Source organism: Antechinus flavipes, chromosome 2, assembly GCF_016432865.1.
Source record: "Antechinus flavipes isolate AdamAnt ecotype Samford, QLD, Australia chromosome 2, AdamAnt_v2, whole genome shotgun sequence".
NCBI lineage: Eukaryota > Metazoa > Chordata > Mammalia > Dasyuromorphia > Dasyuridae > Antechinus > Antechinus flavipes.
The window spans coordinates 178,985,842-179,010,349 of record NC_067399.1 but is presented as its reverse complement, the minus strand read 5'-3'; the positions used below and the strand labels follow the sequence as shown (position 1 = coordinate 179,010,349).

Below are 24,508 nucleotides of genomic sequence, written 5' to 3'. Positions count from 1 at the left end.
CTAATTTTTGAACCTTATTAAAATAAGTAGGGAACAAGAACTTTTTGCCAATAAAGAGGCATGATAGTGATACTTAGAGAATTCTCTTTTAGAAGAAAATAAGCATCTCTCCCTTATATTTATTTCACTTTAAGTTCTCTGGTTCAAGGTTGGAAGAAATCTCAATACCCCTCTCCCATATCCTTCAGCTAATTGTGGTGAAGGAGAATCTTTTACACTTAAATGTTGCCATGAATTGGCAACATCTTCTCTTTACCAAGGCTTATTTTCGCTTTGTGTGTCTTTTCTCATGTCACAAAATCCTCCTCCTCCTCCTCCTCCCAACATTTCTTTAGGTTACAAGATGTCTGAATAGGAAGCAGAGATAAATGGTAACCTTTTTTGAATACTTATTGTATTAAATATCTTTTTAGATACTGTAAGGAGTTTCACAGAAAGGATAAAATTTAATTTCTGTACTACAAGAAGATAGAATTAGCTCAAGTTGAAAACGGGCATCAATAGTATATAAAAATGTGGTTGGAAAAAAAATCTTACTGTTCTTCCATCTATTAAAAGGTAATTTTAGGGGTAGTAGAGATAATATGCAAAAGTGAGCATTCTTACTGTTTTTATCATTTTATTTTCTTCTCAAAGAAAAGTTACTACAAGTTCCTGATGTCTTATATTCCTTCTTGGAAAAATTATCTTCATAATTCAATTATACACATATAACCATCAAAGAGTCAAATGTATGTAATATAATTTGGGTCAGATCAATAATTTTTTTTAATATATAAGAAAGTATCTGTAGGAACTTGTAATTCAGAATCACTGCAATAATTAACATACTTTCTTTAGAAACATAATATAAATGCATGCGAAAGTGTTATTTTCCATATTAGCTAGATGTTAGTGGTAGTTTTTTTTTTTTTTTTTAGATAAATCTTTGGTTAATTTGACTTAAAAGAAAGAAGAAAACCAAATTACCAGTATCAAAAATGAAAAGTATGAATTCACCACACTGAAGAGAAAATTAAAGCAATAAACAGGAACTATTTTGCCCAGTTGTATGCCAATAAATCTGACAATGTAAATGAAATGGGTGAATATTTACAAAAATATAAATTGCCCAGATTAACAGAAGAGAAAATAAAATATTTAAGTAATCCCATTTTAGAAAACAAAAGTGAAGAAGCCATCAATAAACAAGTGAATTCTACCAAACATTTAAGGAACAGTTCATTCCAAAACTATATAAATTATTTGGAAAAGTAGGTGAAAAAGGAGTCCTACCAAATACTTTTTTTATGACACAAATATAATGCTGATACCTAAACGAGGGAGAGCAAAAACAGAAAGAAAATTATAGACCAATTTCCCTAATCAATATTTATGCAAAAAATTTAAATAAAATATTAGCAAAGAGGTTACAGCCATTTATTAACTAAATAATATACTATATATAGCCAGGTGGGATTTATATCAGAAATGCAGGGCTAGTTCAAATTAGGAAAACTATCAGCATAATTGACTATATAAATAACAAAACTAACAGAAATCATATAATAACAAATGCAGAAAAAGTGACAAAATACAGCATTCATTCCTATTAAATAACACTAGAGAGCATAGGAATAAAGGGAGCTTTCTTTAAAATGATAATTAATGTCTGTCTAAAACCACAGACAGGCATCATTATATAATATAATAGGGATAAACCAGAAGCCTTCCAGTAAGATCGGGATAAAACAAGGTTGTCCATTACCACCACTGTTATTCAATATTGTACTAGAAATGTTACCTTTAGCAATAAGAGGGGAAAAAAGTAAATTGAAGGAAATGGAGTAGTCAGTGAAGAAATAAAGCCTTCAATTTTTGCAGGTGACATGATGGTATGCTTAGAAAATACTAGCGGCAACTAAAAACTACTTGAAATAATAACTTTAACAAAGTTGCAGGGTATAAAATAAACCTCTGTAAATCACTGGTATTTCTGTATATTAGCAGCAAAGGCCAATAGCAAAAGATAGAAAGAGAAATTCCATTTAAAATAACTGTAGACAAACTATTTTGGAGTTTACCTTTGAAGACAAATCCAGGAACTATATGCACATAATTACAAAACAGTTTTCATACAAATTAAATGTGATCTAAATAATTGGAAAAATATCAATTGCTCATGTGTAAATTGAGATAATGTAATAAAAATTATAATTCTATCTATTTAGTTCTATATCAAACTACCAAAAAGTTATTTTTTAAAGGTAGAAAAAAAATAAAATTCATGTGGAAGAACAAAGGACAGAAAATATGAAAGAAATTAATGGGGGAAAAAAGCAAAGGAGGGTAGCCTAGTCATACTAGATTGGAAACTATATTATAAAATGACAGTCAGAAAAACTATTTTATATTGGCTAAGAAAGAGAATGGTGGATCAGTGGAATAGATTTGGTACATAAGATCATGTAATAAATGACTATAGTAATCCATTATTTGATAAAACTCAAGACACCAACTTCTGGGATAAGAACTCATTATTTGATAATAACTGAGAAAACTGGAAAATAGAATGGCAGAAACTAGACATAGACTAACTAACATCTCACACCCTATACCAAGATAAGGTTGAAATGGATACATGATTTAGATGTAAAGAGCAATGTCATAAACAAAGAAAACAAGGAATAGTTTACTTGTCATATATGTAGAGAAATGAAGAATTTATGGGGAAAAAGACAAGAAATAGAGAACATTGTGAAATACAAAATAGATCATTTTGATTGTATTGAATTGAAAAGTTTTTGCACAAACAAAACCAATGCAACCTTGAAAGAAGAAGATAAATGAGAATTTTTTACAGCCAGTGTTTCTGACAAAGACTTCATTTCTAAAATATATACAAAATTGAGTCAAACTTATAACAATATAAGTCATTCCCCAAATGGTAAATGGTCAAAGAATATGAGCAGGCAGTTTTCAGCTGAAGAAATTAAAGCCATTTCTAGTCATGAAAATATGCTCTAAATCTCTAAATTGATTAGAGAAATGCAAATTATGATATCTCTGACATACTATCTCATATCTATCAGATTAGCTGATGTGACAGAAAAGGAAAATGATAAATGTTGGGGAAGAAGTGGGAAAATAGGAACACTAATGCATTGTTGGTGGAATTGTAAATTGATCCAACCATTCTGGAAAGCAATTTTGAACCATGCCTGATGGACTATAAAATTGTGCACACTCTTTAGATTCAGCTTCCAGGTCTTATGCCAAAGAGATCATTAAAAAGGAAAAATATTTATAGTAGTTCTTTTTGTGGTGGCAAAGAATTGGAAATTGAGGAGATGCCCATCAATTGGGGAATGACTGTGTTGGAATCCTAGTGTTAACTCAAATTGAAACAAGGTGATAACTCAAGGGAGATGTTAGAATCTTAGTGTTAACTCAATGTAATTGAGACAATACTTGTGTTCACACCTTTAGAGAGCTCATATAAGCAAGAAATATTTAAGTACTCATTGGAGTTCACACGTTTGGGAGGTTTCAGGGTTTAGTATGAGATATCCGAATTCACATGACTGAACAAGTTGTGATATATTAATATAATGGAATACTATTGTTCTATAAGAACATAATGTTCTTATGTTCTATAAGAAATGATGAGCAGAAAAATTTCAGAGAAACCTGGAAAGATTTATATCAACTGACGCTAAATGAAGTGAGCAGAACCAGTAGAACATTGTACATAGTAACAGCAACACTGTATGATGATCAACTACGAAAGACATCTTTCATAGTTTTCTTAGCACTACAATGATCCAAGAGAATTCCAAAAGACTCATATTTTAAAATGCTATCTACATCCAGAGAAAGACCATTGGAGTTTGAATGCAGATTGAAGCATGCTATTTTCACTTTTTTGTGTTGTTTTTTGTTTCTCGTGGTTTTTTCCTTTTGTTCTGATTGTTCTTTCACAACATGATTAATATGAAAATATGATTAATATAGTTGTATATGTATAATCTATATCATATTGCTTGCTATTTTGGGGAGGAAAGCAGGGAGAAAATTTTGGAACTCAAAACATTATAAAAGTGAATATTAAACTGTACATGTAATTGAAAAAATTAAAGTATTAAGAGGAAAAAATATTTTATTTTTTTTAACAGCGAAAGTGCATGCAACCAAAAGACTTTATTCCTCGAACACCAGAAAATGATAGAAGACTTCAAAAGAAAATTGAGAAAATGGCTAATGAACTGAATATTCAAAAAACAGCCATAGGTAAATTAAGTTATATAATGTATTAACTTTTGATGCTGATTCTGACAAAAAACTCTGTTAGTAGAGTGTATTCCAATTGAACTCTTTCCTTGGGTACCAAAAGAGCTGACTTGTATGGTTGTTGAGCCATTTTTAGTTATGTTTGAAAGAGAAACCCACACTTGGAGAAAAGGAACACACAGTCTCTGTGCACAGTCTCTAGGTTTCCTGTAACCTAGAGAGCTTGACTTCATTTCCTGGTAATATCTAGAATAGATCATTAAAGAAATGTTTAAAGAACACATAGAAAGGAAAGTGGTGTTTACAAAAAAGCCAAAATGGCAACAACTCTTCATGCCAGACTAATCTTAATTCCATTTTTCATGATTGTTCAACCAGATCTAATTTACTTAGACTTTAGCAATGTATTTATAAACTACATTATGAGATAGCTAGGTGATATGGTGGGTAGAATCTTGAACTTGGAGTCAAAAAGAGAGGAGTTCAAACACTGCCTCATACTCTGACTAGCTGTGTGACCCTGAACAAATCTCTACACTTTTCTCAGCTTCAGTTTCCTGATTCGTAAAATGGACATAATAATAACATATAATCCTCATATTGCTGTAAGAAACATATGTAATATATGAAGCATTTTATAAATTTAAGGCACTGTATAAATATTAACTGTTATTGTTAACTGTTAATCGTCTCATTTATTCTTGTATAGAAACAGAATTGAAAAGGAAAGGATAATAACATAATTAAAGGGATTCAGAACTGATTGGTACCAGCTTAAAAAAAAGTGTTTATTAATGATTCAATTACAAGGTTTTGGAAAATAAAAGGAAATAATATAACAAACTAAAATAATATAAAGAGTATTTTCTGATCAAAGTTTTTAACTAGTCACTCTATGTTAATAACAGAAAGCATTAACAGTGATACTTCATTGTTTTCAAACATGTCACTAAATAATGCCTAAAATATAATACTATATCATAAATTTGACATGATTTTTCTCATACATTGTTATTTATTTTTTTCTGCTATATATTGTTTGTAGAGGAAATAGTCTCTAAAATATACAGTTTGATGTTTTTTCCACCAATTTAAAAATTCATTCATGCTTAAGACTATAAAATTTGGAGTTTAAAGACTAAAAAGGATTATAAAGTTTAGAGCTTATAAGATCTAGGACTATTAACTTTAGAGCTGGAAGAGACCAATAAGGCAATTTAAACCAGCTCTGTCCTTTTATAGCTAAAAAATCTAAGGCCTGGAGAAATAAACTGAATTCACATAGGTCAAAGTAGTAGAGAAAATATATCCAATACCCTGTGACTCTAGAGCTGTTAAGTGACTGAAGCTAATTGAAAGAACGAGGACTAGATGCAAGCTTTCCTGATTTCAAATCTAATGATTTTTGTTATTGTTGTTGTTTGTTTTTTAAATATTTGGCTGATTCACTTTTATTTTTCCACCTCACCAACTGCCTCCTCTTTTTTTCATTTTCCATTATTTCATTTATTGATATAATTTCAGATTTTGTTCATATGTCATTTATTGTTTGGGAGACGATGGCAGTTAAATGTTGAAAATTCTGATTATTGTGGAATGCTCTACTTCTGGGAAACAATTACCAGCAAAGAATTAGATTACTTTTGTATTAACTGTTAATGTCCAATCTGACGATTATGAATTTAGTTGTGGCTCGTGTCCTCAATGGAAGTTATTACATCTTTAAAAATAACTTTTGAGTCTAATATAAAATCTGCAAAAGTGGAGGAGTTGAAATATTAGATACTCAAAATTCAGAAGTTCAAGAAACATTGATCTTTAGCATAAAATGTAATTAAACAATTCATTAATTTAATGGGAGCTATCTGTAGATAGCAATAGAATCAGAAACTGTGGATGGGCTAAGGACTACAGAGAAGTTATGCAGTAAATAACAAATGTAGTAAAACAAAGAGACTAAAAAGTTGCTCTGGACAAGTTGGAGTGAATAGAAAAGATAACCTAATTTTTAAGGAATATCTGCCTATATTAGTTATTATATGTCCTTGAATATCACATTCTTTAGGTATGAAGGTGTCTGAAATAGAAATTTTATCAATTTGATTTTTTTCCCTCAGATAATGATGTACCAGTTCTGTTGTTTGAAGCTGATGGTTCATTGATATATAGCCCCACAGCTAAAATTAAGGATCAATGTAATGCAATGGAAAAGAGACTACAAGAAATGAAAGATAAAAGGGAAAATCTTTCCCCTACATGTAAGTAATGTACTCTGTATACTTTTAAGGAGTTAGGGATGAAATGAGAAGCACAGCACTTTTTTTTTTTTTTTTTTAATAAATTCCGAACTTAAATATTTCCAAGCCCCCAAATGAGCCTGTCTATTATATAAACAACAGCACAGAAGAAAATTACTTGTGAAACCTTGGGGTTCTATTTCATATCAATTCCTTTCAAAAAAGAAAAAATATTTAATTGCTTTCACTTTACTTTAAAAACTTTGCTGCACTTCTCTTTTCTTCCATATACTTTAAACAAAAATGTTTCAGTGGCCCCTTTTTTGATATTATTATTATTAACTCTTTCCTTCTACCCAATCCTTGTGATTATTTCTTTCCTGTTATTATCTTACTTCCCCCCCCCCCCCACCTCCCCTCCAGTCCTGTCCCCTCCTGTCCTGTCCTGCAAGGCACTTGGGGTTAATTGACTTGCCCAGAGTCACACACACCAGAGAAGTGTTAAGTGTCTGAAGTCAAATTTGAACTCAGGTTCTCCTGACTCCAGGGCTGATGTTCCATTGACCCATATTGCTTTCCCTATTATTTTCATTTTAACTTCCCCTAATATATTGCTTTTTTGTATTATATTTGATAGCAAACTGTGTGTGTCACTGTTTGTATGTGTTCAACTTTTCTTTGTCCGTTTTACATATAAGTGAAGCTCATCTGCTATCTGTTCTCCTGATCCCTTTTTCCATATTTAACTTCTCATATAGCCAAATTATGAGAAATGATAACATCTGCCATTTTTGTCCTCCTTTTTATGCTGATTTTTTTTATCATCTCTTTATCCACTTAAAAAATTCTAAAAAAAACCTTATTGTATCTTTATTATTATTTTAAAATATTTTTCTTATTTTAACTCCATCAGTAGTCTTTATAAACCTTACGGTTTTAAAAGGATACTTGTTTCTCCTCTTCTTGTTATATCATTAGCCCTATATCATCAAACAGCTCCCTCCTTCTGCTTAAATAAATTTATTTTCTTAGCTTAGTCTAGACAAGTATTTCAGAGTTCTTACTAGCTCTAGGCTTTTCATTAAGTTGCACTGAACCTCTACCTCCCAGGGTTAGTTGTACCAGAATTTTTAAGGTTTATTGTGTTGGGTTTTAAGGTTCAGTGTGCTATAGCATTTCATAACAATGTTAGGGACCTCTGGGTTTTAACAGTTTCCTGATATGTGCTCTGCTGTGCCTATATTGCTTGTGGCTTTCAAGGTCTCCTTTGTGGATTTATGACCACCTTAGAGCTTTTTCATGGGAGTTCTGTGCTCCTGCTGCCTCCAGCTGCAGACTGAATCCCAACAGCTAAAGTTACCACTGAATACTCCCTGTTTAAGCTGGTATTCTGACATTTCTGAGAATATGTGCTGTGTTTTCAGATAGCCCCATTTCCTATTCCTTTTGGACTTCTGTCTGAATTTTTATGTAGTTCTGTGGGGGATGAAGTCATTTGTTTTTCACTATTTCTTGATCATTATTTGTCTTAGTATGATTTTTATGTTCTGGAATAGGTGTGTGGGAGCTGTCTGCTTTTATTTTTTTTCAGGTAACCATCCTGACTGGGAATCTTTATAGCCATGAGGCTACAATTACAACTTTTAAAACTGAAAGTTCTTCCAAAATGTTTCTAACTCTAGTAACAGTGAAAAGTAATTTTTTAAACTTTTAATCGTGACTTCAGTTAGCATTTTAAAGTCTTTCTCAGATTATAAATGTGTTAGAAGTTACTCAAAAAGACTTTATAAAGTGCCTACTATATGCCCGGCACTGTGGCAGATGGTATGGATAGAGCTGATCTGTTGTTTTACAAGAATATCTTGTGCTGAAAACTGGAGAATATCAGTTGCTATTTATTATATGAATGCTAGAAACATTGTTTCATTTTCACAATGTAGGATTGATTTTAATAGTCACAGTATGTTTAAAATACTTCTTATTGTGCGTATTATCAGACTCTCCTTTATATCAAATATCTAATGGGGCTGTGATACGAATATGGGTATGTAGAAGTAATTAAATATGAGGAAAAAATGCTAGCTAGCATTAATAATACATTTGTGATAGGTTGTTTCCTTCAAACAGGCCTGTGCAATAGGTTGCATATGTTGTTCATTTAAATCCAAAATATTGAACCTTAGTGATTAACTGTTTATTTGGGTGAAATAACTATGTTGAGTATTTTTAAAAATAAAAACAACATCTTACTAATATCTTTTGTTCTTATGTAATGCTTCCCATTTTATCTCTTCTAATAATTTATTATTGAATTTCATATGAGAAAATCTTTTGTCTTTATAAACTCCTAATGGGACTAAGCCAAAGCTGTTGCATAAGATGAATCATTTGACAATGATTATAAGAAATAGAACTTATAAGAAAAGTAACTTACCTAGAGTTAGTTAGATGTACAGTGGGTAGGAAATAGTGGATAGACCACAGTCATAAAGACCTGAGTTCAAATATGATATCAAATAGCTTTATGATCTTGGGTACCTCAATCTCCTCACCTGTAAAATGGAAATAGCAATAGCATTTGTGTCTCAACAATTCTTAATATGGTCAAATGAGATAATATTTGTAAAGTGCTTAGCATAGTGCCTGATACATAGTAAGCTCTTATTAAATGCTTACAACATTCCTTTTTTGTAGTTCTTTACTTGCAGTCAAATTGAACTTTATGAATTCACATATTTTGAAACCTGCTTTCCTAGTTCTGATATCACAACAATAGCTGACAATAACCTTTGTTTTATAAAACTCATTCATTTTAACCTGGAAGCAGCTTAGCATAATGGAAAGACAACTGATGTTTGAACCAGGAAGGTCTGGGCTTATGTCTCTACTGACATACTAATTATGTGACCCTGGATAAGTTTTAACTTTTCAGTGTTCTAGGGTGGTAAGTTGTAAAGGATATGCAGACCTATATTGGGAGAGGGAGTCCCTTTTATCTTGGAGTTTCCTAAATCAATAAAATAACAGGTCCATTACTTATTCCTAATTTCAGCCATTATTTCTATAGGAACTGGACTTTCCAGATTGATGATATACTTTATATGAATAGATTGATATAGATTATCTATCTATACACACTTAAACACATATACACATACATACATATATTTAAAACAGCAAGCCATGGAAACTTGTTTTAAAATTACAATAAAGTTTTAGAATTATTATTTGTAACTTTTGAGAAAAAAATTATAAGATCATAGAATTAGAGCAAGGATGAACCTTGGCATCAAGGTTCTTAGTGCTTAGCATAGTGCCTGATACAAAGTAAGCTCTTATTAAATGCTAAAACCCCTCATTTTACATATGAGGAAATTGAGGCTCAGATAAGTTTAATGGTTTGCCTAGGATCATAGAGTTAATAAATATTTGAGAAAAGATTCAAAATTGGGCTTTTCATACTCCAAGTCCAGCATTCTAAAAGCAGATATATAGAACGGGGTATTGAGGAGGGGTGGGGAACAAAAACAATGGCTGTCACTACTGTGATGCTATGAGCTTAATTTAGGTTCCTAGAGAAATCATTAGAAGATGATTTGGTCCACATCTTGAGCAAAGTTGATAAGAGAATGGATAATAAGATATTCTTTTTCTTTTTCAAAATTTATAGCTTTTTATTTTTCCAAATACATGCAAAGATAATTTCAACCTTCAATGCATAACCTTGTGGTCCAAATTTTTCTCTCCCCTCTGACCACTCCCTTTTTCCCCCAACCCCAGACAACAAGCAATCTACTGTATGTAGATTAAACATATGCAATTAAGATGTTCTTAAGTGTGAGGTTTGTGTCATCCCCAACCTGCCTACATTGTTCTACATTTTTCTTCCTTGCCATCTTTGACCCATGGGTCAACTCTAATTGAACTCTTAACTGTCCTGTGTTTCTGAATTCCCTATCCTAATCCTGTTGCTTCCCATGCTTACCAAACCTTAACCTGAAATACTCTACCTCCTTTGCTCCTCAGATGTTGACTAAAACTGAAGGAAATCATACAACTAATAACTGTGCCTACAAATTTAGGATACCTAATCTCTTCTGGCCTGTCCCCACAGCAATGCATAGCAGCGGAGTTCTTATTTTTCTAATTGATTCTTTCTCACCTCACCCACAGAGATTGTTCTGAATTGCCTCTCCTGAGACTCCCACAGTATCCACTTAACCCATCCCTATATCACTACATAGTGGTTAGCTAAAGACCTTGTATCATACTTTATCCAAAAAAAAGAAAGAAAAATTAGTCATTTTAGACTCTATCATTTCATCTCACATTCCCCCAGCTACCTCTTTTTTCATACATTTCCTCTTTTATTGCATATTGATGAACAAATAGTTCTTCTCTTTACACAATCTAATCATTCTTCATTTACCTTTGATTCTTACTCTTTTTTTTTCCAGAAGTAGTCATCAATCCCCTTCTGTATTTTTTACCTTATGTGTTTAGGAGTTTCAGGGCAGTAACTGGAATAATAAATAGAGTGCTGGCCTGGGAATTAGAAAGTCCCAGGTCCAAATCTGGAATTTGAGATTTAATGACTATGTGCCCTTGGGTAAGTCTCTTATCACCGTTTGCCTCAAGTTTCCTTATCTGTACAATGGAGCTGATAACAATAACTCCCAGGGATGTTGTGAGGATAAAGAAATATTTAGAAAATATTTTACAAATTTTAAAGCATTCTATAAATGCTAGGTTTTTAATTATTACTGCTGCTGATTCCTTCCCTATTGTTGCCTATAAACATCCTGACTCCCTAATCCTTTAAAAAGCAAATACCTCACTAGACTTTAGCACCTCCACTAGCTATGATCCTGTATCTTCCTTCCTCTTGGCACAACTCCTTGAGGGGGAAAAAAAATCCTATACTTACATAGTAACTCTCTCTTCTCTCCTTTAAACCCTTTGTAGTCTGGCTTCTGACCTTTATCATTCAACTGAAACAATTAAAAGTGATTTCTTAGTTGCCAAATCTTCTTAACCATCTTCCCCCTCACCCCCACCCCGATTTTTCTGCAGCTTTTGACACTTTGAATACCTTCAACTCCTGGATGGATACTTTTTAATCTTTGAATTTTCATGACAGTATTCTCTCATTTTCCTTCTTGTCCTGACCATTCCTTTTTAGTATTCTTCACTGGATCTTGGTTACTCAAAACATTCTTTGAAAAAAGAAAAAAATAAGAAAACGTACAACACAGAACTGATATTTTTGTAAATATTTTATTTTTATGTTCTTTCATAAAGAACAAATGAAAATATACATTTTTAAAGATATGTATATTTAAAGACTGATTGAAAAAATCTTTATTGCTAATAAAGCTCTGACAGTTCTGACTAGTATTCCTGAATAGGTGGTAGATTATCTATGTATGGTGTTTTCCAAATGAATCTCCCACAGTCCGGTGGATCTGATACCCATTTACTGTGAGCTACTTGAGGGGGTTTATTTTTTTTTTAGCTCATCTGTTATCTAGGAGCCCAAGTCCAGATTTAAACTTGTCTTGCTCATGGACAGACTGGACAAATAATCCCTGATGCCACCTAGTCTTTCCCTCCATGAGTTAATACAATCAAAGAATCCATCCAGGTATTCCTCTTCTGAGTACTCACTCTTAACAGATGCAATTATATTGGTAGAATTATAAGTTAAGATATTACATGGCAGTATGATTTCATAATGCGTGCTCCTTAAGCTTAGCATGGAACCTTCTTATGAAAAGTAACTATGAAGTATTGACTTTCCTCACACATTAAAAACTGATGTTATTAATATTAACTACAATAAATCAAGCCAGATAAAGGCAGTTATTACATGTTTCCTGCCTCAACCATGTAATTGTATTAAGACTCTTATTGGTGCTGCTGTAGCATTACAATTTAGGCTAAAATCCTGGAGGGGGAAAGCCAGTAAATATCTATGTTTGAGAGCTGTTCATCCTGTGGTTTCTCTGCAGTAACTGTAAATCAATGTGCATTTGTGGTCACTAAGTTATCTATGAGATTAAATCTTCCTTAAGTAATAGTATGCTTTCACTAACAACAAATCTGTGATATAAAAATATCAAGAGCTATTATGGAGCCAGGATTACAAAACCAGCACATTAATAAAGACGCGAGAATTTTTTTTTTTCAAGAGGGGTTATTTTCATTTTTAAAAAAATTGTAATGAGTGGATATTTCATGAAAATGGTGCTTTTTTATATGAAGAAGATTATTGCTAATTAAGACAGAATATTGAGCTGGAGGTGAAAAGATCTGAGGGTAAAGTCCCACTTTGAACTCTTAATTGTATGATTTTAGCAGACTACTTAACTTGCTTCAGGTTCTGTGAAATTCTCAGGATTGTAAATTTAAATGAAATAATTATTTTAAATGTTTTGTAAGCTTTAATGTACTAAAAATATACTGACTAAATTGTCAGTTATTAATTTATTAAGTGCCTACTATGCCAACTGTGGTGCTAAACTGGTATATATAAAAATATGGCCCCTGTTCTCAGGTAGAAGATAATAAATACATATAAAATATATGTAGGAAAAAAAGAATTAAAAGATAAAAGGCACTGGAATTAGGAGGAGCTGGAAAAGCTTCCTATAGAAGATGAAATTATAGTTGGGATTTGAAGGAAAGCAGGGAAACCTATAGGCAAGGATGAGAAGTGATGGAGCATAACTGGAGAAAGTGCCAGGAGCCTAGATTTTGTGTATTTGTGTGTGTGTGTGTGTGTGTGTGTGTGTGTGTGTGTGTCAGACAGACAGACAGACACAGACACACACCCCAGAAGGAGACTAATATTACTGGATTGAAGAGTTGAAGAGTATGAGTAAACATTAATAGAGGTTTGAATATTAAAGATAGCATTTTGTATTTGATCCTGGAGTGACATAGTTGGACCTGTGCTTTACAAAAACATTTTATCAGTCAAAGGAATGGCTGATGGACTGGAGTAGGAGAGATTTTAAGTGGGCAGACCCACTAGCAGGTTATTGTAGTTGTGCAAGTATGAAATGATATGGGCCTGCGCTAAGACCATGGCTTTTCAAAGAGAAGAAAGTATATTTGAGAGGAGATAAAAAGATGAGGGTAGGCCCTGACTATAGATTGGATATGGGAGCTAAAAGATAAGAGATGAGTTGACCTTGAGAGATTGGGAGGATTGTGTTGCTTTTAACAATGAATAGAAAAGATAGTGATAAAGTATTTAGGAGCAAAGATATATAGTTTTGGACACATTGAGTTTGAATTGTCTCTTGGATATCTACTTCAAATTTTCTAAAAGGCAATTGGAAATATGATATTGGAGGTCTGCAGAGAGTTAGGGCAGAATAGATAGATTTGAGAATTATCAGTGTAACGTACAGGCTAGCTCCCTGGAGGGTCTCAGGGTCAGCCAGAGTTAGGATAAATCAAAGTTCTTGGTCTTTAGGGGGAGAAGTAAAGGAGGCAGGCAAGCTGCCACAATACTTGCCAAAGATGTATCCTGGATTCTGGAGTCTGGAGTCTCCAGCCTCTCTCCCCCCCTGCCCTCCAATCCTTGCCTATGATTATCTCACATTCAGCAAGCACCAATGGTAAGGAGAGCCATCATCCAAATATATGCTAATAGAGCCATTATCTCCCATCAAATAGGTAATTAGCCTTAAGTGCTCTCTTGTCTAATTCAGAGTTTCAGCCCATTACATCTCCTGCTTTCTTTTGTTTTAGAACACAGGTGATCACACCATCCCTGATTTCTTAGGGAGGTGAGAACCCCAAAAAGGAGGTGATCACACCCTCCCTGACTTCTTAGGAATAGAGATGAAAAACACCAAAGGGAAGTGGGGAGTCGAGCCAGATATTGTTAGTGGGTTTCTGGGCTGAAGAGTCTTATTAGAAACAGGTATACACAAATCCATCAGCATGGGAGGTATTACACAAACACATAGCAATAAAGAACAGGCTAGCAGTGATGACTCTCCCCATAACCGGTGCAGGCTCAATGTGGTGTAACAAACATGAATTGTATATATAAGTAGTGATGTAACAAACAATATGAATCAACATGGTATTGTAAAAGATTTCCAGAAGTCCTAGAAGGAGGGTATGTAACACACAAATGCCTTCTAAACAGCCAAGAGATAGTCCAAAACCAATCTATTGTCCATTACTTCATGTGTCAGGGAATTCAGTCATCCCTGCAAGTTTTTGAAGTCCTGTAACAGTCTTATTATGTGTTAGGGAATCCAGTGATTCCAGCAGATTTTGAAGTCCTACAACAATCTTTTCATGTCTCAAGAATTCCAATGATTTCTGAGGGTTTTAAAGTCCAATGATTTTCTATGTCCATGAGTCAAACGCTATAACTGCCACACTCTTTCAATGGTGAGCACAATCAGCAACAGAACCACCCGATGTTTCTTGGGTCTTCTCCTTCGTTTCAAGAGTCTGCTCCATCTCTCTGCGATGGACAAGGCAAATATGGCTTGTTGGCACCCATCCAATTCCTTCTCCATCTGTAGAGGTAGAAGCAAACCCTCTCCCCCAAGCAGTTAGCCTATCTGGTCCCTTCCATTCAGCACTTTCTGGGTCTCTCCACATCACCTGGCGATTATCTAAAGATAGTGGAGCTGCTCGCAATGGACACTGCTCTTCTGGTGGGTTATAAAACCTGTCTGCTGGAGCCAGTGCATCTTTGTCAAAAATCAAGAAGTTAATAGTATAAAGGGCTAGATTTAGGAGTTCTCTAGGGTTACCTGTGTCTCCCCCTTTCTTTTGTTTTTGGAGCAGCGTCTTAATGTCTCTGTTTCTCCTCTCTACTATTGCCTGTCCTTGAGGATTAAAGGGTATGCCAGTGGTGTGTAAAATCTTATACTGTGCACAAAAGTGTGCAAAATGTTTGGAGGTGTATGCAGGACCATTGTCTGTTTTTATTGCTTGTGGCACACCCATAATGGCAAATGCTTGCTTGAGGAATTCAGTGACCACTCGGGCTGTCTCTTTTGCTGCTGGTATGGCAAAAGTGAATCCTGAAAAGGTGTCTACCACAACGTGGATAAAAGACAGACGACCGAAAGATTTATAATGGGTCACATCCATTTGCCAGATTTCATTGGGTCTCAAACCACGAGGGTTCTTCCCTGGAGGCAGTGTAGGAGCGTGGAAAGGAAGGCAAGCTGTACAGCTTTTTACTGTGCTCCAAGCTTCCTCTTTTGTAATCCCAAATTGTAAACGCAAAGCTCGAGCAGCCTGATTGTATTTAGATTGGGATTCCTGGGCCTCCTGAAATAAAGGCATACTGGCCAACATAGTTAAAAGGCTATCTGCCTTTGAATTCCCATAAAAAATAGGACCTGAGAGTCCACTATGTGAGTGGACATGCAATATATAAATCTTACCTGGATGTTTTCTCACTTGCTCCTGAAGTTCCTTAAAGAGTTGATATATATTAGGAGCTGCAAATTTTATTTGGGCTGTGGCAATTCTTTGTACCACACCTACTGAATAGGCTGAATCAGATATTATATTTATGTCTCCTGGGTAATAAGTGAGAGCGAACATGGTCGCATATAATTCATTCTGCTGAGTGGACTGAAAAGGAGTTCTGACTACTCTCTTTATAGTTAAGTCATGAGAGTATACAGCACAAACATTGTGTTTGGACGCATCTGTAAAGATAGTTGGTCCTTTAAGAGGAACTTTAGAAACTTTTTCTTCAAGAATCCATCGCCAATTATGTAAAAATTGTCTTTAATGGAGACCCATGTGTAAAATTTGGAGCCATGGCTAATAAAATTTGCTACTCTGGGATGGTCTCACAACACACATTAATTTGTTATTAGTGTAAAAGGTGTATATCTTATCAGGTCTTGCCCCAGATAATTGTACTGCTGCTTAATGGATTTTAATAAAATTCTAGCCACAAGCACTGGGTAAGGAATAAGGCTTTGTGCTGGTTGTGCTGGGAGGTTCACCCACTCTATCACACTGTTTTGTTGATGAAGGACTGCTGTGGATACCTCTTATGTAGCAAAAACTGATATTTCCAAGGGTTTTTAAGTGATTCTTCCAATCACGTTGGATAAAGCCAGTTCAACTTCTCTCAAAGCCTCTTGAGCTTCTTTTGTAAGCTGGTATGATGAGTTTAAAGCAATATCTCCTCTTAAAATGTCATATAATGGTTGTAATTGGTAGATAGTTAAGCCTAACACTGGACGCATCCATTGGATATCTCCTATCAATTTCTGAAGGTAATTTAAGATGTTTAGCTTCTCTGTTCTTAAAGACAATTTTTGTACTGTAAGCACCTTAGGGTATACTTCATATACTAAATATGAAAAAAGAAGCATGTCTTTGAATTTTTTCTGGAGTAAATGCAATTTGTAGCTCCTTAGTGTTTCTATTTATGGTCTTTTGTAAACATGCTTCTAACATTTGCTCCTCATCCCAATATATCATCCATGTACTGTAATAACATTATTTTTGGAAATGCTTTTCTTACTGGAGTAAGAGCAGCAGCAACATACATTTGACACATAGTAGGGCTTTTTTTCATCCCCTGTGGCAAAACTATCCATTCATATCATTTAAAAGGCTCAGCTGAGTTAATGCGGGGCACAAAAGGCAAATCTTTTGATATCCTCCTAATTTAGAGATATCCTTAGATATTTAGATAATTTAGATCCTTAGATAATTTAGACAATCCTTAATGTCTATAACCCAAAGAGGCCATTCTCTAGGCAATTGAGTAGGAGATGGAAGTCCAGGCTGAAGAGTTCCCATAGTTTCCATCTGTTCATTTACTTTTCTTAAATCGGTCAACATCCTCCATTTTCCAGATTTCTTTCTTACAATAAATACTAGGGAATTCCAGGGACTTAGAGAAGGTTGTAAGTGTCCTTGGTCAAGTTGCTCCTGTACTATATCTAATAAGGCCTGAATTTTATCGCTAGCTAAGGACCATTGTTCTATCCACACTGGTCTGTCAGTTTTCCATTGAATGGGAACAAGTGAAAGTGTTGTCAGGCCTTCAACAGCAACTCTGCCTAAAAAACTGAAGTACTCATTTTTAATCCTAAGGGTTGTAAGATGTCTCCTTCCCACAGATAGGGATTTTTTCAACTATAAAAGAAGTAAAAACTCCTGTTTCACCTTCAAAAGTCCATTTCAAAGGGGTAGCACTAACTTCAGCTGCTCTTGATCCTCCTACGCCAGATATGTAGGTGTCTGCCTTAATCTTTGGCCAGTGACTGGGCCAATTGGCACCTCTAATGACTATACAATCTGCATCTGTGTCTACCAATCCTCCTACTGGTATGCCATTTATATAGATAGGGAGCATAGGTCAGTCAGCTGTCACAGCTGCTGTCTAGAATATTCCTGGACTCTGCTGCTTAGAGTCAGAATCTGGGCGACTATCACCAGATTGCTTATTAGAAGTCTGTATCAGTAAACCTAATGCTATTATTTCTCCTAGTTGATAAGTCACACATTGTCTACCTGTATTAGTGACTGGGTTAGTTATTATCTACACATTCCCCAGTTTCCCACATCAGTGTGTGGATGGACACTGTTTTTTACTCTCAGGAGGTAAAATGGTCAAGCCTACTGTGCCTGGAGGCAAGGGATCCATAGGCTAGAGAGGAACAGATTTCACAGGGGGTGAAATCTCCAAGGGGTATCTCAATAGTCCCAGTTGCATACAACTCTATTCTCCCCAATTGTAATCCCTTTCTCCCATCAGATTGCTTCTTGGCTGATTGGTTATGTCTGAGTACTGAACTTCTAAAGACACTCTGAGTGTAGCATTGGCTGCCATCATGCCCCAGGTATTTTTTGCTTTGGACCCTGGGGCTGGGCCCCCCATCCCATTTCCCTGAATTAGTCTACATCCTGATGCCCAATGGAAACGTCTGTTACATTTTGGACATGGGGTTTTGGATTTTGTTCTCCCATCCTATTTTCTCACTTTCTTTATGCCAACATTGAGCTTTCAGTGCCTACTTTACCACATTGAAAGCATTGGCGAGTCTCTCTGCAAATCCCTTGCCAACAGGGACCCTGTCTTCCCATGTTTGGATCTTGGGAAGTTTGCATCATACCCTGGCTATAAAAGGTATTTGTTGCGCACTGTGGCACAGCATCTTATGATCTCTAGAGGAGCATCCTTGTGTAGTCCTAGTATAATTCTTCTACAAACCTCATTAGCATTTTTTTTTTTTTTAGCAAATTGATTTATCATAATTTCTGTTGCTGCATTTTCACCAATAGTTTGTATGACAGCTTTCTGCAAACGTCCCACAAAATCAACAGAAAGTTCATTTGGCCCTTGTGCTATTTTATTGAAGGCTTCTCCTCTGTCTTATTTACCTGGGAGGAAGCTCCATGCTTTGATAGCAGCAAAAGCAATTTGGTTACATGCTGCTATGGGGTAATTAATCTGTGCTAAAGTGTCTGCATGAGAACCTACACCTGTTAGTTGGTCACAGGTGATTGCCTATTTCATTGGGCTTATATCCTATAGTGTTCACTATATTCAGAAAGCCTACAACAAGTTTTATCCAGGTTCTAAACATGTCCTTGGTATAGATTTCCAGTTTCTAGGAGTTAAAATTTCATAAGCCAAATTCTGTAATAACATCTTAACTTAAGATGATGTAGACTCGCAAAGAGTGCAAGCCTTTTTCAGGTCTTTGATGATTTCTAGATCACAAGGGGTGTATCTTCTCCTTTCTTGACCTGAAGAGTTAATCTGTTGAATCACAGGATACATTTGTATTTTCAAATCAGCTGTATTCTGCCCTTCCTCTGTGGCTTTAAGTACTGTCTTTTGCAGTGGAGTCATGGGGTGGGGTAATTGCGGAGGGGGTGGGGGGAAGGTGCTGGTGCTGTCACTGCCCCTCCTACTTTTCCTCCTCCCTCTACACAAGAAGGTGAAGTTGATGGGGGAGCGTCAAGAGCCTGCTCAGGTGTAGGTGGAGATGAAGCTGGGCTGTGAGAGTGAGAATCACCACATTCTTTAAGTTTACTTAACTCCCCTTGCCTTTCCACAATATTTTCATTATCCTCTCCCTTCTCTTCCTCTTTCTCCACAGGTTTCCTTGTTTGACTGTTCTCCTTAGAGTTTTTCTTTTTTCTAGAACTTGTGGGATTCTTTAAGGCCAATTGTATTATGTTGTGTATATATAGAATGTTTCCTTAGAAAATGAATCAGGATCTTTATTGTAATATTCACATAGTTGATCTCCTATTGGTTTCCAGTTATCTACCTCTATTTCTTTTTCCTTGAAGAACCAAGGGGACATGCATTCTAATGTTTCCAAGAGTCCACCAATCTGCTCCCAAGTTACAAGCAAATCTTGACTATTAGCCTAAGTATGCTTTCTATGGGGGAGGGGAGAATCTTTTCCTAATATCTACCCCATTTCAGCTAGAAAACAAAAGTTACTAGTTTACCCCTTGACAAAGTTCCCTGTTTTTCTATTTTAATAATCACCCTATTTCCTGGTCACAGGGACTTCACTGAAATTAGGATCTTTGGTCCACATTGGGATGCCAATTGTAAAGTACGAGCTAGCTCCCTGGAGGACCTCAGGGTCAGCCAGACTCAGTATAAATCAAAGTTCTTAGTCTTTAGCGGGAGAAGTCAGCAAGCTACCACAAGGCTTGCCAAAGATGTATCCTGGATTCTGGAGTCCGGAATCTCCAGCCTCTATCCTCCTCATCCTGCCACCAAGTGACTCTTACTAATCTCCCCCAGCCATCCAATTCTTGTAGGTAAAGATTATCTTACTACCAAACATTCAGCAAGCTCCAATTGTGAGGAGAGCCATCATCTAAATATATGCTAATAGAGCCATTGTCTCACATCCAATAAATAGCCTTAAGTATTCTCTTGTCTGATTCAGAGTTTCAGCCCTCTACACATCAGAAGAGAGGTGATAATGAAATCCATCAGAGGCAATGAAATCAAGTGAAGTTGTATAAAGGGAAAAGAGAAGAGAGCACAGGACAGAACTCTGTAAACCACCTACAAATGGGAGAGACCTGGATGAGGATCTAGCCAAAGAGACTAAGGAGTAAACCAGCAGAGAACCAAAAGAATAGTGATATCTCAAAAACCTAGAGAAGAAGTATCAAAAAGAAGGAGATCAGCAGTATCAAAGCAGAAGGGTCATTAAGGATAAGGATTGAGAAAAGGATGTGACAATTAAGAAATCAATATTTCCCTTTTATGGATATACCTCAGTGCAATAGATCTTTTTCCACCTAGCTCATAAAAACGAAATCATAGTTCCCTTTTAAATTATATACAATCATAGATATTTTAATCCTGATTATTTTCCCTTGAGACTACTTTATGTTTCCTATCTCCCTTTCATGCCTCTAGGTAGTTAATAATTTAGAGATGCTGTATAAGAAAAATGATATTTCTAGAAGCCAGCAATTAATCCTTTTGAACTATGGTTACACACATGGATTTGTAAGTTAGAGTTTTCTTTTAATATATTAAGTGTTTCCTATTTGTAACAAGTATATTCCAAGTATATTTCAGATCCCCTGAAAGAGGAGATCCTCTGGTCAGTATGGTATGTGTCATCAGTGAGAGAAAACCTTCATGTAGCAATCAAGGTTCAAAATATTAATAGAAATTCATGTCTGGATTTGTTTACAACACTGACTACTAAAAGCATTGTTTTATGAAAAGAACTAGATTAGGAGAAGAGAGCACCTTGATTCAAATTCCAGCCTTGCTTACTTGGCTATCTATAACTTTGAGGTATTCTTAACCTCTCAGACCTTTGGTCTCTTCATTTGATATTTCAGGGAGTTGACTAAAATTGACCCCAAAATTTCTTCCAACACTTCCTTATCCTATGAACTTTTCTATAATCTCTCATTCTATGATAAATATGAGATATTACAAATTAGGATATTTGAAATTAGAATCCTTAGTTTTCCTGCCTTGTATATTCTTATTTTTCTTATTACCTCTTAGTGAGTAGAATCATCTTTGGAATCTTTAATATGCCCTTATTTTGCCTTCTCTCTTGTCTTTGAAGACACACATCATTGCATTTTAGTTAGTATACTAATATCCTGACTAATGTTCCCGATTCCTTCAGTATTTTAAAAAGAGAACTACTTTTAGTGCCAGCCCATGGATATAATAAGGCAAATCAAATTAGCATATTGTTTTGAATGGGTTTAATTTATTTGTTTGAGATTCTGCCTGCAGATGGGAAGGATAACTTTTTAAGGTCTCTTCCAACTCAAGATTTTATGATTTTACGCTTTATTGAAATATAAATAATTTTTTATGGTCACAGAAATATTTAGTGCTGAGTTGTCTGGAATAGATTTGGGTAAGATGTTAGCATTTTGTACTTGTTTGGTGGTAACTTTGGAATTTTAAATGCAAGGAATAAATTGATGTGGGTAACAGTATATATGATTTATAGAAAATATTCAGTACATATATACAATGAAATACCTACACAAGTATTCATTGTTAATAGTAGTTAAGTGGTAGAACTTTGGCATTGAATATAAATTTAGTAGACAAAATAATAATGTCTCAGTAGAATTTATTTGTCATACTTAAAAAATCTTTATCTTATTTTTTTAGTTTCTCAAATGCTTGCTCTTAATTCAGACCCATCTTCATCTGGAACATGTTTGAATACATCACTTAACACTTCACATTCAGGTAAACAATTATTTTAAAATCTGTATTTCTTTTAATTTCAAGTTCATATCATCTTTGAATCAGTTGGTCATATAAGATAAAATTGTCAAAATATTGTTATTATTCTATTTAAATGTTATAATGTAAGAATCCTAATGAAACTCAGTCATGAGAAAGCACTTGAGGTAAACCTTCCTTTTTCATTCTGGTTGTGTTCCTTCCCTCCCCCCTCTCCCCGAGGAGTTTGTTTTCTGGCACCATACCAGTTTTTTTCTTCTTGTGGTCTTATGTAAACTATTCTGTGTATAGTTTAAACAGTATGATCATAAGAGGCATAGAAGACCTAATGACAAATTGTTTTGCATGATGTTTAATGAATATATAGAACTTGTTATTGCAAAGGACCAACAAAACAAAGATCTTCAGTTATTATTAAAGTGTGTGGATTAATGAAAAGACAGTAGAAACAAGATGACCAATTAGGATTTTTCCTTATTTTTTTCCTCCTCATGGAAGAGCCAGATTATAGATTAAAGGTTTTTCACTAGTGGTAACAGAATTTTAAGCTATCTCAACAGAACACGATCTGTTTCTGTGCATACAGCTGTGTCCATTAAGTGTAATTTACTCATTGCCTCTTGAAATGCTAAGATTATGTAATAAATTAAGATTTAAAAAATTTTTTTGGTATTAAAGTCAATTCAGAGAAAAACTGATTTAGAATTCTTACAAAGAAATAAAAAATGTATTTTCTTTTAAGTTAGGAACAAAATAAATACATTTGATCAAACTGAGATTGTGCAGAACAAGGATCTAAACAAAATCTGTTCTTTCTGCCTGAACCCAATTTATCAAGCAAAATTAGATTTTAATTGCTGTCCTTTTACCTTTAATATCTGGAATATAACTTAGGCTGTGGTTTTATGAAAAATGAACAGTTGTTCAGCAAATCAAGTTAAAAACAGGGAATCTTGCCAGTTATTTTAATAGAGAAAAATGATTTTGTGTAGCTTATCTCCTTTAGGAAATTTAATTAATTTGAAAAGAGTTCGTGTTAAGACCCATCCTTTCAATCTATGATCCTATGATCCTCTTCTTAAAGGGGAATATTAGTTATCTCAGTTATTGACAAACATAAGGGACTACTTTGTGCCCAGTTTCAGAGAATGTAATAAAAGTATCAATAGACCTTAATTAGCAAAAAATTTAAAAAGTGAATAGAAGCAAAACAAATTCAAAGATACTTAATCTGAAACTGAGTCTGAAAGTAATAGAAATACAAGACAATAGATATTGATGTGGTTTGAAGTATTCAGGGAAGGCTTCCTCAATGCAATGGCAGAACTTGAACAAACTTGAACTATTACTTTGACCAATAGGTAGTTTGGTTAGGCAAAAATGAAAAAGTACAGTACAATTAAGTAGAATAGCATAAGAAAAGTCAAGAAGTTTGGGATAATAATACCTGGTGTTTATGTAGCTTCCTAAGGTTTATACTTTACTTATGCTATGACATTATTACAATTGTATGAGGAAAATGGTATCAGTATTATTTTTCTATTCTAAGAGTAAGGAAGTCAACAGAAGTTGTGACTTTGCCATAGTTACATAGTTAACACATAAGTCTTGGAAGTGGTATTTGAACCCAAGTACCACTGGACTACATACCCAGAATATAGTGTCTGAAGGAGGATGGAGAGACCTGCCTGGTTAGAGTAAAAGTAGTTAGGATATTATAAAAGGTCTTAAAAACCAGGCAGGAAAATTTAACTTATTTTGATATGGAATAAGGAATATTTTTATGTTCTTGAGCAAGTAATGGCTAAAGACATGTCTTAGGAATAGACTCACAGTGTATAATACTGTATATAAATAACATTGTGCTTTCAGGTCAGAGAAACTTTTCCTTACACAAACCTTTATATAGATAATGAATAGTACTCCCAATTTACTGGTGGCCTTAAAGGAAGTGACTTGGCCAAAGTCTTATATCTAGTGATACCTAGTAAATATTAGCACTTATAATTATTATGTTTAGTTCTTAAGACTTTAGGAATTATTTGTTTTTACATTATTGTTACAATACAAAAAATTATAATACAAAATTATTCTTCTAATTCTTCCTTACGCATGTCTTCATTCCATATCACTTCATGCAAATCTCATTAGTTTTGTCTGAAACTATCCCTTTGTTTTTTACACTACACTACTGTTCTATTATATTTATTTACCATAATTTAAGCTATTTCCTATTGATGGCTATCTTCTTAGTTTTCAGTTC

The 24,508-nt window shown here is 34.5% G+C and overlaps 1 protein-coding gene across 2 annotated transcripts in view; it reads left to right on the top strand.

Annotated features, from left to right (window-relative positions):
- MCPH1 (microcephalin 1) overlaps positions 1 to 24,508 on the top strand; it is a 332,832-nt gene that overhangs the window by 26,320 nt on the left and 282,004 nt on the right. For both annotated transcript variants that reach the window (XM_051975986.1, XM_051975985.1), the window contains exons 5-7: positions 4,155 to 4,269; positions 6,387 to 6,527; positions 22,168 to 22,248. In XM_051975986.1, coding sequence (XP_051831946.1) covers positions 4,155 to 4,269; positions 6,387 to 6,527; positions 22,168 to 22,248 — 337 coding nt within the window. The remainder of the gene's footprint in view (positions 1 to 4,154; positions 4,270 to 6,386; positions 6,528 to 22,167; positions 22,249 to 24,508) is intronic.